Source organism: Ursus americanus, chromosome 32 (genome assembly GCF_024610735.1).
Source record: "Ursus americanus isolate L20-20 chromosome 32, mUrsAme1.1.p, whole genome shotgun sequence".
Lineage (NCBI taxonomy): Eukaryota > Metazoa > Chordata > Mammalia > Carnivora > Ursidae > Ursus > Ursus americanus.
The window spans coordinates 3,352,254-3,370,069 of NC_142158.1; the positions used below are offsets into that span (position 1 = coordinate 3,352,254).

General features: G+C 44.1%; 1 protein-coding gene across 3 annotated transcripts in view; it reads right to left on the minus strand.

The window, feature by feature from the left end:
- CARMIL1 (capping protein regulator and myosin 1 linker 1) overlaps positions 1–17,816 on the minus strand; it is a 304,280-nt gene that overhangs the window by 114,962 nt on the left and 171,502 nt on the right. For all 3 annotated transcript variants that reach the window (XM_045800481.2, XM_045800480.2, XM_045800482.2), the window contains exons 13-17: positions 15,439–15,542; positions 12,965–13,042; positions 12,755–12,831; positions 9,301–9,405; positions 4,497–4,566 (exon numbers count right to left, since the gene is read on the minus strand). In XM_045800481.2, coding sequence (XP_045656437.2) covers positions 4,497–4,566; positions 9,301–9,405; positions 12,755–12,831; positions 12,965–13,042; positions 15,439–15,542 — 434 coding nt within the window. The remainder of the gene's footprint in view (positions 1–4,496; positions 4,567–9,300; positions 9,406–12,754; positions 12,832–12,964; positions 13,043–15,438; positions 15,543–17,816) is intronic.

Genomic DNA, 17,816 nt, shown 5'->3' on the forward strand with positions numbered 1-17,816 from the left:
GTGCCAAATACCATCCTGCAAACAGTCTCCATTCCACAGGTGGGGACGAAAGGCTGAAGGAAGGCATGCCGAGTGGCTGAGCCAGGTTTCAAAGGGCGCCTTTCTGATTCCAAAGCACCCACCCTTTGCGATGACCCCCTTTGTCTCCCGTGACTACTTGTAATCCTTTTCCTAGAGAGTTGACTCCTTGTTGGTACTGAAAAGACCAAGGGAAAGAAAATGAACTGGTAACATAATTCACGGGGGACACCTTAAGGAACTCAGATTTTCTTTTTCCCTCTAAGTAGAGATGTTATCTGTAAATGAAAGCTTAATTTCAATACTTTTAACTTAGCCCTCAAAGATCAAAAGACTGCAGCCTCAAATCTTGGATTTAGGTTTCCAAACAACAATGATGTTTGTATTGGAGGAAAGCAACACCATAACTTGTAAACACTGGCATGGTACTTTTATTTTTAATAGCAGTAAGTATAAATCACTGCTCTCATTCAAACTGATGGACGTGAAATGCCTCTTTCAGGGAAATACAGAAATAGTCTGCGAACCACAGGAACAACTCACCGGGAAAGGTGAGCGTGAACAGTGAAGGAAGCGGCAATGCTAAAATCAAAAATCATTTGCTTAAACAAAGCTATTCAAAGCTTCCTATGTACCCTTAAAAAAAAAACTACTCAAGTAGTTGACACACAGTGTTATGTTCATTTCAGGTGTATAATATAGTGACTCAACCATTCTCTACATTAAATGTTCACAATGATAAGTGTGGTCACCATATGATACCGTCCAATGTTATTACAGTATCATTGACCATATCCCCTTTCCATCTCTGTAAACCATTCCAACCTGAAAGTTACTTTCCTCTCTCCTCCCAATAAACTCAACCACCATCTTAGATGACGGCCACGTATTTTCTGTAACACCCATACAAACCTGATTTTAAAATTAACCAGTGGCAAGTAGCTATTTTATAATAAAAGGAACAAATTTACTTATAAATATACAAAGACTTGATCGTTTTTCCCATTTGTTCTTTGCTTCCATGCATGGGGTAAACTGTTGTATTAGAGGCATCATTAGGGGGCAATGAACTTGTTCAGTGCCCATATCAGACACTGTCCAGTACTATACTTCGGACAGGTGACTCTTTTCGGTCAGCCCCTCACCTCGAGTCAGTCATCCCTGTGGAAATGACTTCCAAGATGACATGGTGTCAGTGAAAAGTTTCACTCCCTACCACCACAGGTGGGGAGATTTATCTGACCATAAGGGAACGTGAAGTGCTGAATTCTTGCATGACTGTGACTGGCATGCTTGCAGTAAATGGGATTGTGTCTACTATAGCTAAAGAGAGAGCGAACAGAAGAAAAACAGACACATGCATAATTTTAAACTTGCAAGTCAGCCAAAGACTTTTCTGACAGCACTACCTAAACTCTGAAGTATCAAGTAATTAAAAGGGTTAGCAGTTAATACTCAAACAGCCAAGCATTTTATGCGGATAATATCGTAATTCCTAACGCCTTTACAGGAGAGATTTACTCTATTGTGGAGAAGAGCAAAATGAAACCTAGTTAGATTTGGACACCCACCTGTAAGAAGAAAAATGTGACAAGACACCTTAATTTAGAAAAATAATTTGGTGTTGGGGCACCTAGGTGGCTCAATTGGTTAAGTGTCTGCCTTTGGCTCGGGTCGGGATCCCAGGGTTCTGGGATCCAGTCCCACATCGGCTCCCTGCTCCACAGGAAGTCTGTTTCTCTCTCTGCCTGCCACTCCCTCTGCTTGTGCTCTAATAAATAAATACATACATACATACATCTTTAAAAAAATTTTGGTGTTTCACCAATTTCCACGAGCAGCAATATAGGGTGACGTTATAAACATGGCCACTGGGACTGTGATTCAAGCATTAAGATGGTGGTGGAACATGGTACCAAGGTAGTCTGAAGGGTTCCCATCTCTCAGCAGTACCACTGTATCATAGAATCCATAAATGAATGGGCAAAATGAAGTTGTAATTATTGTCATCATAATGGCCAACCCTACCATCAGAGAACAATCATTTGATCTGGATTCCTGCCTTACTAAGAAAAAAATGGTAAAGGAAAAAAAGTCTACTAGCCATTTGGTGGAACCATATGAAATTGCCAACAGTCTGCCGTTTCTGACCTACGAAAATGTCGATTTTATCAGTTCGCCAAATAGAACTGCCATTGAAAGTTATTCCCAGTCAGATCACAAAGCAGTTTAAAGAACAAGCTACATAGCGATATAACACAGCGTTCTTTGGGCATATGGTACCTGACAACTTCTTTGAGAAGAAAATGTCTAATCATACTTGATGTTCTAATAATTACCCGTATAATTAACAACAATCAGGAAAGCATACTTTCATCATGACTCTGCCATTAGTGAGCCGGATGATTTCAGGTTCGTGAGACCCCACTCTCTTCATCTGTAAGCATGGGAACACGATGATCACTTAGGTCCCTTCCCATCTTGATCACAGAATTAATGGAAGATGTTGTACTGAGAGCAATCACTATATTTACTCAGGATAGTAAACATTTGGGCCAATCAGTAGCGTCAGCTAGAGCAGTCAAGTGTATACCAATTTGCTTTTTTTGATAGAATAACCCTTCCTATTCCCATTCTTCTTACTCTTCCCCCCATACAAAAGTTTTGATTACCACCACATCCCTTAAGAAAGTATTGGTAAGCAATCAATTCATACTTCCAGACTTGGTTTCTATTATATGGTCTGTTTTTATAAATAAAAGAATACTGGGGGCTCCTGGGTGGCTAAGTGTCAAACTCCTGATTTCGGCTCAGGTCATGATCATTGGGCTCTGTGCTCAGCGAGGAATCTGCTTGAGATTCTCTCTCCCTCTCTCTCTGCCTCTCCCATTTATGCTCTCTCCAAAATAAGTAAATAAATCTTAAAAAAAAGAAAAAAAGAAGAAGAAGACTGATTTACACATGAAAATTTGACAGTGCAGATTTTTAGGGGTTTTATGTGTTTTGTTTTTTGTTCTTTTTGGCTTTTCGTTTTTTTCCAAACAAAATGACTAGTAAATAGCACACAGCTGGTGTTAACCCCAGCTCAAAATTAAAAAACAACAACAACAACAAAAAATCCTGCACTAACAATTTACATGGTATGACTTCATACTTGTCAGTTTCTAGGATTTTCAGGGAGGTAATGCATTAATCTTCAATATTTAGTGTTAGGCTTGGTACCTGGCATTTTGTTAGGAGCTAAGGGAAACGAAAAACGAATAAGACACAAACAGTATCCTCTGGAAAAGTACAGCCTAGCAGGGAGAGACAGGCACTAATCGAACAGTTACACAAGACACCATATAGGTCACTGTCCAAATGCCCGTCACTGTGATAAAGAACCGGACAATCAGAAAAGAACAAGATCGCCAAGGGCTGAAGCAGTCAGGGGAGAAATTCTACAGAGAGATAAACAAAAGCAAATAACCCTTATATATCCCAGATGCCCCAGGAAGCACTTTGTGAAGAAGAGCTCCTCTAAACCCCATAACGAGCCGCCAGGAGAAGCGCTAATGCTGTCTCCATTTCACAGACGCAGACATCAAGATTTCGCCTAATTCACGCAGGACCGCACAGCTAGTAAAGGCCGAACTCGGCTCGAACCCCAGGAGTCTGACGCAGGCACGGAGGAGACTGGACTTGACCTAGAGCCTTGGAGAGGGGAGTCCTGGGGAAGAAGGACATGGCAAGTGTGTGCCAGGAAGAGAGAACAGTGGGCATAGAGGCCCAGGAGCAGGAATGAAGGGACATCCCCTCCAGCCCTGATGAGAAGAAACCACATATGACGTGCTGGGTAAAGTCAGGCTCTAAAGGGGCCGGGTGGCTTGTACCTGGGGATTTTCTTACTGGTCTCCACACAAACTGAAAGTCTCAAGACTGTCAAAGTTCAGGAGCCCTCTAAAACGGAGAGGCTCTTGGCCTCAGATTATCTTTGACAGGAAGGGTCTGGAATTGCTGTAATTTTGAGAAGCATCTTAATTTTCCTGTTTTAAATCAAGACACTCAAACATAAGACAGATGACAAGACAGCCATTCTCTTGCACACTCTCTGAATCCAAGTCAGGTTACACATGTCTGTCCCCTGCAAGGGATGCAAAATGTTACATTTTTCATAACGGCAAAGCTAGTTTATGGCTTTTGTATCTCAAGGCCTCATCATAAAATATTTAAGCAACTGGCGCTAAGAATGAAGAGAAAAAAACAAAAAAAACCCAAGTCATTAAAACACACTTGAATGCTTTCTGAATGGCGTTCTGTGGCTGTTTGTAGATAAAACTTGCAAAATACAGAACATCAGAAACTTCTGTAAAATGTGTGTTTTTCTGCTTCATTTATACCCTCTGGATTCACAGCATCACACTTTTTCCGGGAAAGAGGCAAAGCAATTTTGAGGCTATTATAATCTCTTCCATCCCGAAGCCTGAACGTGTTCTTACCTCGCAATTGCTGAGGTCGAGAGAAACCCCCTTCAAGTTATGATTGCAAGCCAGGCCCAGCAACAGCGCTCTGAGGGGAGAAAACACACACATTAGACACAAATTCCACAGGCTGCACCAAGATATGTTCACGGGCGGAATAAAGCCCAGAGAAGGTGAAGCAGCAAGCACCATGTCAGGTTTTAGAATCCCAGACGCGGTGAGGAAACGAGGCTGTCACATTCTTCAGTTTGACTCGGGGCAGACCCCTTCCGAACGCCGGGACTGCTATTCCTACGCAAATGCACCAACAGTGCACGTAACTGCGCGCTGAAATTAACCTGTGTTCATCACAGATCAATTCCCACCAGCCTCTGCTTGAGAACACCTCTAATATTGTTTAGGAAATTACTAGGCAATTGTTATTAGAACAGCAAAGTAACACTGGTTTTCCCTAAGGAACAGGTTATGAGGAAGTCAGGCCCCGCAGCATCCAAGGTTGGAAATTACCGTCTACGGAGAGGGGCTTTTCCCAGCATCTACAGCAGGAGGTAGGAAGACAAGAGCACTGGAGATAAGGCCCAAGTCCAGAGTCCGAGTCCAGGATCCTGCCTGTCTGTCCGGCTACAACTAGCTGGTCTCGGAGCAAACCACGTCACCACCGTGCAAAGGAACGTTCTGCTGTGCATGCCGAGGAGACTGGACTGATCATGTTGCTCGTGTCTCTAAGAGAATGAATCGGTCCCACCTGCACAAGTCAGGCCTGTAACATCTAACACCCTTCAGCAGGCCTCATGCAAAAATTCCACATAGGCACACACATCCATCAATCACACTGACGGGATCGAAGAGCTCAATGTAGCCGCGGAAGGAACACACAGGTGAGCACCAGGGGGCTCCGCTCTCAAGCAAGGGCAACACGTGTGTGTGCGTGTGTGTGCACTCGTGAGCGCGCGTGCACGCACCACTGTGAGACAAGCAGACAGGAGGGAGTACTGAGGGGTGGACCCAAGGTATCAGCTCCTTGGGGGTGACTACCTGATTCTTGATGTTCCCATATACTCCACCCCATATACCCCACAAATACCCCGGGGTAAGAGCAAAGTGGGAAGGCACCTCTTTCATGCCAGTCTCTGGAATCCCCCCTTCCGGTGACTCTCTGGCCTCATCCACCCACTGAGCAAGAGAGCTCCCACCGTGTAGGTGGAGCCCACGAGCTGGGCTGCTTCCAGGAAAGACGGCTGGAGGTGGGTAGCGCCTTTCTTCTCATTCCTTCAGTCCAGTTCACGAGTCCCTTATCCTCAACACCGGCCGATGAGAAAGCCTGGGCAGATATCTGTGCACTTGCTCCTGTTTAATTACTTATTAAGTTGCTTCTCTTTCCCCAGTAAGTGCTTTCCCCCCCTTTCCTTCTTGGGGGCAGTATTGAGCCGCTGAAAGCACCTGGGACCGAGAACCCAAAGGCCAGTCCCTAGGTCCTGGCTCTGTACTGACAGTGGTGTGGCTCCCAGGACATCACACGCCACTTTTCTGTCCTGTCTCAGGTGCTCATCAGCAAAATGGGACAGTCGGCACATTCCCAAAGAGGTCCCTTCGAGTCCTAATATGTGCTGAGTTTCTAGAACCTAGCCATGTTTTTCAACACTCTCTTCTTACAATGCTAACGTGGAAGGGAAATTCTTCCTGCTCGTCTGACATGTAGATTAAGGCCAAGGAAACAACGGTGTGCCTTCAGATATTTAAGGACGGTTCAGAAGACCGGTGATGAAGACGTAACAGCTCCTGAGACTGGTAAATGCAAAGAACCCACAGCAACTGTGAAACAAAATCAAAGGGCACGGTGACGAGGCCTGGCACGCACTGGGGAACTGCTGCAGCAGCACGCGCTGTCACTCTTCACCCAGTGATGCAAAAACTGCCTAACGACTGTCCTCTTCAATCCTCCGTCATCACTGCAACACTGGGCAAGAGAAGAATTTGTATTTCATTTCGCCCGCTTTGGATGTATGATGCTAGTTAGGATTTTTGAGTAGCTCATGCAATAGGTTTCTCAAAAATACTCATCCCAGGGGCGCCTGGGTGGCACAGCGGTTAAGCGTCTTCCTTCGGCTCAGGGCGTGATCCCGGCGTTATGGGATCGAGCCCCACGTCAGGCTCCTCCGCTATGAGCCTGCTTCTTCCTCTCCCACTCCCCCTGCTTGTGTTCCCTCTCTCGCTGGCTGTCTCTATCTCTGTTGAATAAATAAATAAAATCTTTAAAAAAAAAAAATACTCATCCCAGGAGATGTGGAGAAGGGGGGCCATGCGACAGGGAGCAAGGAAGGGCACAGGGAAGCAGGGGCGGGCGGGGGGGGGGGGAATGAAAGCAAAAGCGCCAGCATGAGCAGCAAACAGGACTTCAGGCCTCGCTCCAAGTGATGCCGGAGCAGGGAGCATCCTCGGGGCGCACGAGGACCACACCGTTCTGAAGATTTTAGGAAGCACCAAGGAACAATGTCACCGCGCTCTTTACTAAAAGCCCTGAGATACTTTACTGTGGATTGACAGGTCTGCAAGGAAAAACCACAGCTATGAAGTAAGCGCTCATATTCTTTGTGTTGCTTTTGAAGAAGCCCCAAATTGCGGGAGACTCCTGCAGAACACGGTGCTGTCCAAACTTAGAGGGTTTCTCTCAAAAGAAGTTGCACTGCTTTCACATATTCTCTTAAGGCTACTGACCCCCAACCCTTCAATAGGCTAGGGTCTCTGCCTGCCCCTCTTCTGCAGGGGAAGGTGGTGGGGCAGGCACGTCGGGAGCCCGCGGCTGCTGTTGGCACCATGATGCACCTCCCAGAACCCCCTCAGCGGTCAGTCCTTCTCCGGGGCACAACCTTGGCTGAAAAAACGTGCCTCATCCAGGCCACATCCTTCCAGAGGCAGACTACATACAAAGGACTGATGGACACAGGGACAGAAGTCCCAGCCCCCGTCCCCTACATGCTATGCTCCATCTCAAGTCTGCTGCCTGGGAAACCCCTGGGCAAATTACTGAACTTGAGCCTCCGTTTCTTCAACTCCAAACTAGGAATCACAACACCCGCTCACAACTGCTGTCAACATTGAAGGGGACGGCCCACATACGGGCAGCCGGGCAGCGTCTAAAGCGCGGTCCTGCTTTGCAAGCTCTCTTCCATTCCCGCCCCCTCACAGGTAAACCCCAACACCTCAGTTTTGCTGTATCTTTTCAAGTTCTAGCATCGCATTAAGTGTACGTGTGGAATTTTGCTTACAGAATCTTCAGCCATGGAGCCTTTCCCTCGCGTTAAGATTTTTATTAAGTGATACACAGAGCTGAAGAGATTACTGGCAGGACAGTACTAAATATTCACATAAATAACAGGTCACAGGATTTAATAATTACAAAATAACTTTGAGGTATAATTTTTATCAGCAAGTCTCTATAATAAAGAGTACAGTAAAATCAGTGTTGTGGTGGCATGGAATATTCTATAAAATCAATAATGCTCATCAATGAAGAGCTACTCTGTATTTCACAGGATCAAGAACACTGAAAGAACTGGAATACTGTGCACCTGTCAGTAACTTCTGAATAAGCAGATTTCCCATCAGTACGCTGACAGCAAGGATGAGTCTGGATCTGCTTTCTACCCAGTGCCCTCCTCGTATCCAGCACATTGTAAATGCTCCATCAATATCAGTTGAATGAATGAGTGAGTGAAGTAAATATGACTAAATCATAATGGCTCCCCCTTTAGAATACTGATTCCATTAGTTTGATTAATATCCACACAAATAGCCTCATCGTGAGTCTCTTACTATTTGGAGCTGTTACATTTACAGACCTCTAATATATTAACTCAATGTTTAAAAAAGAAAAGGCCTGCCATATACCATCGGATTTTTTTCTTAACACTTGACTACATCTACCATCCTTAAAGACATCCATTGTTTTGGTCTTACGGTGGCATGAGATGCTACAATTTCACGCCTCTCAAAAAGAAAAAAGGCAAGATGCAAATTAGATAAAGACTAATTTTCTAGTAAAATGAATAGCAGACACTGATTTTAACATGTCATACAAATTACAAGGGAAAAATTTAATGCTGATGTACATGCTAGCTGGGGAAAGGAGCAATCTGTGCATGCATTTGAACGTATATGACGGGTACACATTCGTAAGTACTTGAAAATATGTTCTACAGACTCAAAGAGAATTTGACCCTATAGCCCTTCTGATTGTTTCTGGCAATGTGAACAGAAATTTCAAGGACGACAAACTGTCCTCACACCTTATTTTAGTTAAAGAGTTTAACTTCACTGCTAGGGATATCAACCCATTCCCTAAGTTAACTGCCAAGTAAACACACCAAACAGAAGGCCTCTAATGACCTAGGTAATTCAGGAACTAAAGTGCCTAAAAACTGATTCTGTTGCATCCACACTGTGTATAGAGTTTATTATGGTTAGGAGAAACACAGAGAATAAATATTGACTAGAACACACACACGAAAATACCTAAAGTGGGCTGAACAGAACCTAAAGGCAGTGGTACCTGGGAGCACAACTTTTACAGAAGATCAGTCACCACTGCCAAGGTCACAACCCGAGGGAAGATTTTTTTTTTCACAGAAGATGCAATAATATCAACAGTGCACAACGTAGTCAAAAAAGAACGTGATTTTCTTTTGTGTCCCAAAGTGAGGAAGGCATTTTCATCTGCTTTGCCTGCCTTAGGATTACGTGTCTTCTTCCCCTCCCTCAAACACATTCATAATAACAAACTGAATGTTAAAAGCTCTAGAGAAAATAAGGATTAATGACTCACTTTAATGGCTCAGGAGACAGTTTTGTGCCTGAAAGGTTGAGCTGCATCAGAGACAGGGAGCTACTGAAAAACTGTTTGAAGGACGGGGGTACTTCTTTTCCTTTCCTGAAAAACAAAACACGAGCATCATACCAGCAGTTATGCTTGGGGTCAGTACCCCACTTCCGGATTGTCAAAATTACCCGTTGATTATTCAGACACTGGGAAAAAAAAACCATGAATCCATTATATTTTCCGTAGAAATTTAAAGGTAAAAAGAAACAAAATGTCTGGAAGCTAAATAAATCCAATACCATCAAAGGAAGGATGCAAGAGAAGTTAAGACATTTCACTTAAGTCCTTAAAACTACTGCCATTCTTTGTGGCTAATGATCTCAAAATGTGTTTTGCCCATAGATCTCCTTGTTTGAATTTTTAAGAAATTGGAGGTCAAAGAGGATGTCTATGTCTCACAATTTAATGAGCTCTCCCTCTGGGTGGCACTGAATACTAAGGACCGCTACATGCACTTGGCAAAACTCTTAGACGAGGCCTGTCTCAGATGCAACAAGATGTGACCTAATGTCGAACTCAGGAACAACACAGACAGCCTGACTGGCATGAAGCCTGTGCAGCAAATATCCCGCTCAGCTCTTACATCCACAGGCGCAAATCTCATCATTTCAGGCCAAATATTCAAATAAAGACAAAACTCCAAAGGAGATGGCTATAAACTGCAAATACGTGGCCTTGTTGTTACAGCAGAAATCATACATCTCAAAAAGGTGGCAGAGTCAACACCACACTAGGAGGGTTTGGGGAAAACAAGAGCCCAGAGTCAAAGTTGGAATGTGAACCCTTTGCTTGTTTTGTTCTCTCTGCTAGAAGTGATGGCAGGACTGAGTAAGTCCACATGCAGAAAGCACTGATGGAGAGTAAACACTTAGTGGTAGTTATTCATACTCTGTGGGCGGATTCAGAGAGTCTCAGGGCAGGGGCCAGGCTAGCGGTCTAGCTCAACCATGTAACATTCAACAAGATTTCCTGCACAGAGGTCCAGGAAAACCTGTCTGTATTAGAAAAAGATTTTAAAACAAGATAATTTCAGGCTACCTGAGAAGAACTAGCTAAGCAACCAGAATCTCTAAGAGGTTGAAAAATAAATTTAAGAGGAAAGAGAATTCTGGTAGAATATATATTAGATGTTTCCCGTGAACTCTGGTTCCCAACAGTGGAACAATATAAGCCTGTATATTCCTGTTCGTTTTTGATGAGCAAATGTTGTTAAAATACTCTCTGAGGATACTTCTCCTACTGCTACTTTGTCTGGGTGTCTACCGTACCAATGTTTCCAAATATTCACTGCCCAGTTCTGTGGGAGGACGATGCTTCATCCCCCCACAGCTGGCAGGCTTGGCCACGCAGGTCCCTTTGGCCAAGGGGACATCACATCAAACACAAGCGATATGTGTGACTTCCAGAGAAAAGCTGCCCCAGCCATTATGAGCTGTGACTCTTTTTCCTCTGCTGCGTGGCTACAGATCTGTCTTCCAGAATAGAGGCATGTGGCCAGCCCACAAGGGACATGTCACAAAGCTACCACTGCTGAAAGCCATGGAGATGGGCGTGGGAAGGGAGGACAATTTGTTACTACAGAGCAACCTAACCTATCCTGACTGATACACTTAGGAACAAAAGTATGAAAAGTTTGGCTGACGGTCCACAGCTCAGTGTAAATGCATCAATTTCAAGATAAATCACAAAGGGCTTGCTAGGATTGTATCTAGGTAATGTGCTGGGTATTTAATCACAACCTTTTACTTGGACAAGGTGATTGTTAGCATGGTCCTGCTCCATAAGCTTAACAGCTCTACTGAAGACCCGTCATCACAGAGGGGGTGCCTGGGTGGCTCGGTCAGTTAAGCGGCCGATTCTTGATTTCAGCTCAGGTCACGATCTCAGGATCCTGGGATGGAGCCCCACATCGGGCCCGGGCTCAGTGGGGAGTCTGTTTATCTCCCTCTGCCCCTCCCCCCACTCCCGTGCATGCTTTCTCTCTCTCTCTCTCAAATAGTCTTTAAAAAAAGACCATTCATCACAGAATTCACAGTATGTGAACCCAAAAAAGCTGATTATGTGAAAATTTTTATATTCTATGACATCGTCTTCCCAACTCAGCTGCTCAGTCAATCACAGCCCCCTCAAAGCATGGCTTCATGACAGGCTTTCAAATACATGAGGTGACTGCACAGTCTCAATTAATGCCCTGAAGGCCCTCGAAATAGTGTCTTAGAAAACCCTCAACTCCTCCCACCATTATAAAGGCTTCACACTCTCTGATCTTATTCCGTTGAGGCATTTGTGGCCCAGTTTTGCTACTATAAAGATTTACTTTACTGTTGAAGTAATGGACCAACCGTGCTTTAAAATACGGAATAATTCATTTGCGAGGCACAGCTGTAGAATAAAGCAGGCTGAACAACCAAATTCTCCAAAGAAGTGAGGGTTATTCCTTTGCATACATAAAGCTTTCAAAATGGTAACTTATTAAAATGGAGATAGTTCTAGTAGTCAGCAATTCTCCCTATTATTAAAAAGCACACGATGATGAAAATATTCTTTATGATCTATGGTCATCATTTCGAATGCTAAAGGTTGTACTGTATTAATACATTGGATGATCCCAGAATTCCATAGGCAATAACCCATGTACTTTTGATGACTTTCCTTTCTTTTCCATCCATTCTAAGTTGCTGCTGTTTGTGAATACTTGCTGTTTCTAATCTAATGCCTTACACTGCAAACAATTCTAAGTCAGGAAGGTAGAAGTGAGGTGCTCAGGTCGGGCCTCCAGTTGTACAAATTAAAATTCGTGAATCTGAGGGCCCCTGGGTGGCTCAGTCAGTTAAGCATCTGATTCCTGATTTTGGTGCAGGTCATGATCTCACAGTTGTGGGATCGAGCCCCGCATCAGGCTCCACGCTCAGCACAGAGTCTGCTTGAGATTCTCTCTCTCCCCTCTCTTTGCCCCTCCCTCCTGGGGCCCCTGCCTCTCTCTCTCTCTCTAAAATAAATAAATAAATCTTTTTTAAAAAATCATTTAAAAAAATGCATGAGTTTGGGGCCAGCCATACGCTTTGCTCCCCAGAGGGAGTTTATACTTGCTTCCAAGTTTATTGTTGAGAAGTCCCTTCTAAAAGAGTTTTTACTGTTTTGAGAGAGAGTGCCCGTCCTCATGGGACAAGCAGTTATTAGATAGTTCACATAGCAGGCTGGAGTGATCGCTAAGAACGTCATACAGCAGTGAAAAAATACAACAAAAACTTGCGCTTTCAAGGCCTCGTATTCACCAATTACAGATTAAGGCCACCTCCCTTCAGACACGCAGCCTTTATCACTCTGTTTCAGATCACTACAACCTTCTCTGGGAGGAAGACACTCCCAGATGACAATGGTGGCAGGCATAAACACATACCGGTGAGAAAAGACAGCTCTGGAGAGATTGAGCACAGCTAAATATTGGAGGCATCCCCGGAGAAGAGCCGTGCAGACCTACAAAAGAGAGAAGGCACTCTTAGTTTCAAGTATTTCGAGGCCTAAGAGAATATTTTATTAGCGAGAAAGCCCTCTATCCCCCCAAATGGCTGCTTCTGACACCCCCAGCGCAGTATCAGAAAACCGTTACCATGTCCAGGGAACATTCTGTATTGGATAAATCCAGATGAGCGATGGCATTCGGCTGGGCCAGAAAACTGTACATGCACTTGAAATAAAAAACAAAAAACAAACACATTAGGATCTGGAAATACACACATGTGCGCGTTAATATTTTAAAAAAGAAGTTGCCCAAATCTTCCCATAACCATTCTCTACTCTTCCCAAGAAGATGAGCAGAATTTCATGTCATTCCATGGCCTTCCCTGAGAGCAAAGTTCCAAAGAATATTTAAAATAAAATTATGTTTGAGTTAAAAAAAAAAAAGACCAAATGAACTCTTGGCTGCCGACCCCCCTTTTGTTACACATGACTTGGTTTTCCTGATTAGCTCCATTTTTATAAGTTTGGAGCAGTACTAATTAATTTTAACTGCTGAGATTAAAATACCACCTGAATAGCACTCACCCTATCAAAATGCTAATCACTTTCGAAAAGTGTTCAAAGATCCACTAATTTGAATTTGAACCATCAGATGGTCTCAGGCTATACTCTCTTTCGTCCAACACAATGATTTTTCTATCCTTAGTTACTTCCAAAATCTAACAAGAAAGGGTCTGATGGCACTATTAGCTTAGGTCATGTCAGGTTTCGAAGGGTCACATTGTCTAAACTCTCCCCTTATTCCTGGGCAAGGCCATCAAAACGATAAATCTGAGAACCCTCTGTCCTTCTCTAATTGCTCTGTGAGAGTAGCAACTGCTAGAGTCCACCAATAACAAACTGACTCCAAGCTCCCGCCACCAGGAAATTAGCTAAATTCTCCTTCGCTTCTCTGGATGCCACCAGATCCTTGCAAAAACAAACCAGCTTACGTCGAGATGCCCTGGTCCCTAGCAAAGGCTCGCACTGCAGTGGATTAGCTCTATCATGCTTGAGCAAAACCCTCTCTACCAAGGAATTCAGAAAAGCACAAGATTAGCCTGTAAATACTTCAGAATAACTAGGCACACACAACAGACTGGATTATGAGACGTTCTGATCCAGAAAAATAATTTGCTCTCACTTCTGTAAAGATCTCTGCTTCTCTCTGGCTTTGCGGGGCATGTGGTTTTCCTCCAGGCCACCAGCTGGGGGAGCTCTAATCACCCTCGATTGGTGATAAGACCCTACTTGGCCAAAACCTCTCCAAAGAGGCAGGTCCAGCTAGGCAGCTTGCCCCTAAGGCAGGGGCCGGGTAAGCCCCTCCCTGCACCTGCAGCAGGGCTCCCAGAACCTCCCAGAACCTGTCCAGGGCTGGCAGCCCACTCACACAGGCCTCATGGTTCCACTTTCCCTTCCGCTGAGGCCAGCTGGAACAAGACCCACCCTCAGCCAGTGAAAAAATCCTGGGCTACTTTGTCATCTATCTTGATAGAGTAAATGCCCCTATGTTAGCAGAGTCTTATTATTAAATCTTTGGGCTCCACTTTTAACCCTCTCTCTATTTCTCTAGTTTGCCACTGTAATATCTTAGTGGTTTCCCACTGGACTCCCTGTTTATCTGGGGAGGGAGCAGATTCATGAATCATCACTGAAGGTGATAACTAACATGGGGCCATGCGTTGAAAAAGTCACAGCACACCCAGAAACAGTATTGCTTACAATGGGTTCAAGTATCAGAGAGAGGGAAGAAATCCTACAAAAAGGACTGTGGCAATATTCCCTGCCTTACCAAGAAAGTAAAACATAAGAGAAATGAGAATAAATTTCACAAAGGTTTTCACCCCCATAAAGAGGTGGGACACACACGAAGGTCCTTCGAAGACACCCACTAGTAGGCTCTATGCGGTAAGGGAGCATTTCTTCTCAATTCCATCATGGTGACCAGAGGGGACAACTCACCAAATCTGACAGCAAGACCACACCTAATTCACTGCACCAATAAGATCTGCCAAACATTGACATTACCGATTCGGCTGTATGAAAAATCTTATCATTGAGGGGAAACTTTTTGTCTTCAAACTCGAACTTATTTAAGGAGTGGCCCCTGTGTATTCCCAACCCTTCCCTCTCCCTACCGTATTCATGGAATATAGGACTGGACTTTATCCCAATATCCTCTTTCAACTGCAAACTATTAAAAAAAAAAACTCATGTGTCTTCTTTACAATATTATTTAATGATGAAATCATTCCGTTTACATTTCTAATCTTTGTTATCAGGCAATTTTAAGAAGTGCAATAATGGTTAAAATGAAGAGGGGAAAAAAGTCCTTCAGAAAAAGCATTTCCAAGAATTCACACTTCAGCAACATTAAGTTAACAGGGGAAAACATCTATGTGCTAGATTACATTTAATTAAAGACGGCTCCAGACTATTTCTCTACAACACGTTGTAAGCTCATAACTAAATGATCTTTAAGTATCATGATAAGGGGAGCTGGGGAAAACCATGTTTGCAGATTACTCCAGGCTCATGGAATACAGCGTCTTTGCACATGACCGTGAGGAAAGGAAAACTTACTGAGAGGTCGTCTCCGCGAAGGACGTTCCCTGAGAGGTCGAGATGGGTAAGGGTGGTGGCGGTCAACGGGTTGGCACTGAGTGACTGAGAAAGGTGATTCACCCCTGCAACATGGAGAAGATCCAGCTCAATTTCCACTCCAGGAAACAAAAGAAGCGTTGGGAGTGTCTATAAATGGCCCCATCAAACTGCAGGACTGAGGTTAGCACAAGTACTGTCCCCAAAGGTAGAACTGTCTTCTTTGCCCTCCCCTTGGGGAGAACAGGAGAGTCACAGACACAGCTATCTCACTGCACAGAAGAAAGAGACAGAACTGGGTTCATTCTGTTCCACTTCCGATGTGGATGGAAAGGATTTGACGTGGAAGTCCTAGAATGATGCATGCAAGTCTAACTGGTCATTTCCATCTTTCTCTTAATCCAGCTTGGTGTTTCTGACTTGGTGTACGGGATTTAAGCGATGTAGGTACGCCTCCAGGCCCTTCTCGCTACTTAAAGTACTCAGAAGTTAATGTAGGAGTCAGATGACTGTTCTATCTCATATATCGTACTCAAGGCAAAATTCAGAGGGAAATGGATTTTTACAAAGAGTGAGAACATGATCTGTATACAATATAAGAAGCAATCGAAAGGAAAAACGGATAGTTAACACTATACACTATTGACACACGTAACAGAAATGGCTCAAGTCGAAGTCAACTGAACTGAACTGAACAGGTTATTGCCACCTCAAGAAACAAAGAATAAACATGAGGAGGGCAAGAGTGTTCCGTGAGGTGAGAGCCATGTTCTTTTCTATGCGGGTAACAGTCATGGAGGCACGTCTGTTGGTGGGTTCTCCTCGGGCCACTTCTCTCCACGGGGGGAAGCAGAGGCTTTAGAAGTGGTCACCACAAAATGGGAGCCCAGAAGAGTCTGGCCGCTCACTGGGACTCGAAGAGGTCAATATACACAACAGCACTGATTCTCATTCCTAGGGTAACAGGGATAGGGGACATAACAAGGCTCTTCATGTCTCTACGGTTCACAGTTTTAATTTGCATATTTCTGAAATACAGCAATCTCCAAACTGGATATACATTCATAAATTTTTTTTTTTTTTCAGTAAAATTCTTCTCGAAAATCTCAGCCTGTCTTGAGCACCCTATAGGGAGACAGGGAAGGGGGCTTTGGCCCACACTTGCACAGACCTTCCTCGGGATAAGGGACGGGGGTAGGGCCTGCCCGTGGGAGCCAGAGTTGGTCACAGCAGCAGGATGCAGCAAGGCCAAGAAAAAAGCAGAGGGTCCCAAGTAGAGCCCCCCACTGGAGCAGGTCTCTGCTCTGAGTTTAGCATATTTGGTGCGTGGTACTGATGAAAGGGTTGTTATCTTATCCTCTAGCTTTGGGGGGTTACAAGAACCGACTGCAGTGTGTGTCTGATGAAGACGACTGAGCCATTTCTCAGGGGTGACTGCCTCTGGGTACCGTAGACGGAGAAGAGACAGAAGTGGAGAGTGAAAAATGTTTTAGTTGAGTACCAGGACGAGGTTCTTGGCTATCGATTCAACATTTGTTAAGAGCCCATGTTTATAAAATGCTGGGGATTGGGAAATAAATGGAAATGAGACCCATTCGTTGCCCTCGAAAAGTTCAAAGACCATCAAGAAGGAAACTACATAAATCCCAGCATGAAAAATCAGCACGACACAAGGAGTATTTATTCACTGCAACCAAAGTTTATCTAAGACCGACTGTCCACCAGGCATGGGCTTCTGAGACCCAGGGGATCCTACGTTACCCTTGAAAAGCCAGTGCAACGAGAGACACAGTCCAACAATCATAATCCAGTGAGGCCGGTTCTATCAAAGAGGTAAGAAACAGGAGCTTGGCAGTGAAGAGCTGGAGATTCGATTAATTATGCTAGATAAAAGGAACTTGCAATGGCCGGTAGGAGGTTAATTTCTGGAGGTAACATCTAAGATTGTTTAAACGACTAACTTCCCTCAGTGTGTACTGTCATTAGTAGTACTAGCGTATTTTGTATCGGAATAATTGAGTTCCGAGCATGGAGAAGACCAGACGGTCTCTCATCAAGAAAATCTTTTGTAAAATCACTTCCTTAGTGAGGTATAACAAAACTCAGTAAATAAATTCCAAAATTAGAAGGTCAAATTAGTCTTGACAGGAAAATGCTCCTTGACAAGTGTGGGCGCTTGGCAGTTGGCCAACATCTGAACAGAATCAGGAGAGAATTATACTCTCAGCTCAGCTTCATGCTACTAAAACAGAATGAAGGACTTCCTCCCCCACCTCTCGAGCCCACGTCCACGTGACGCCTGTGTTAATAGGCACACTAATAGCAGGAAATTACAAAAACATAGGATGGAAAAAAACCAG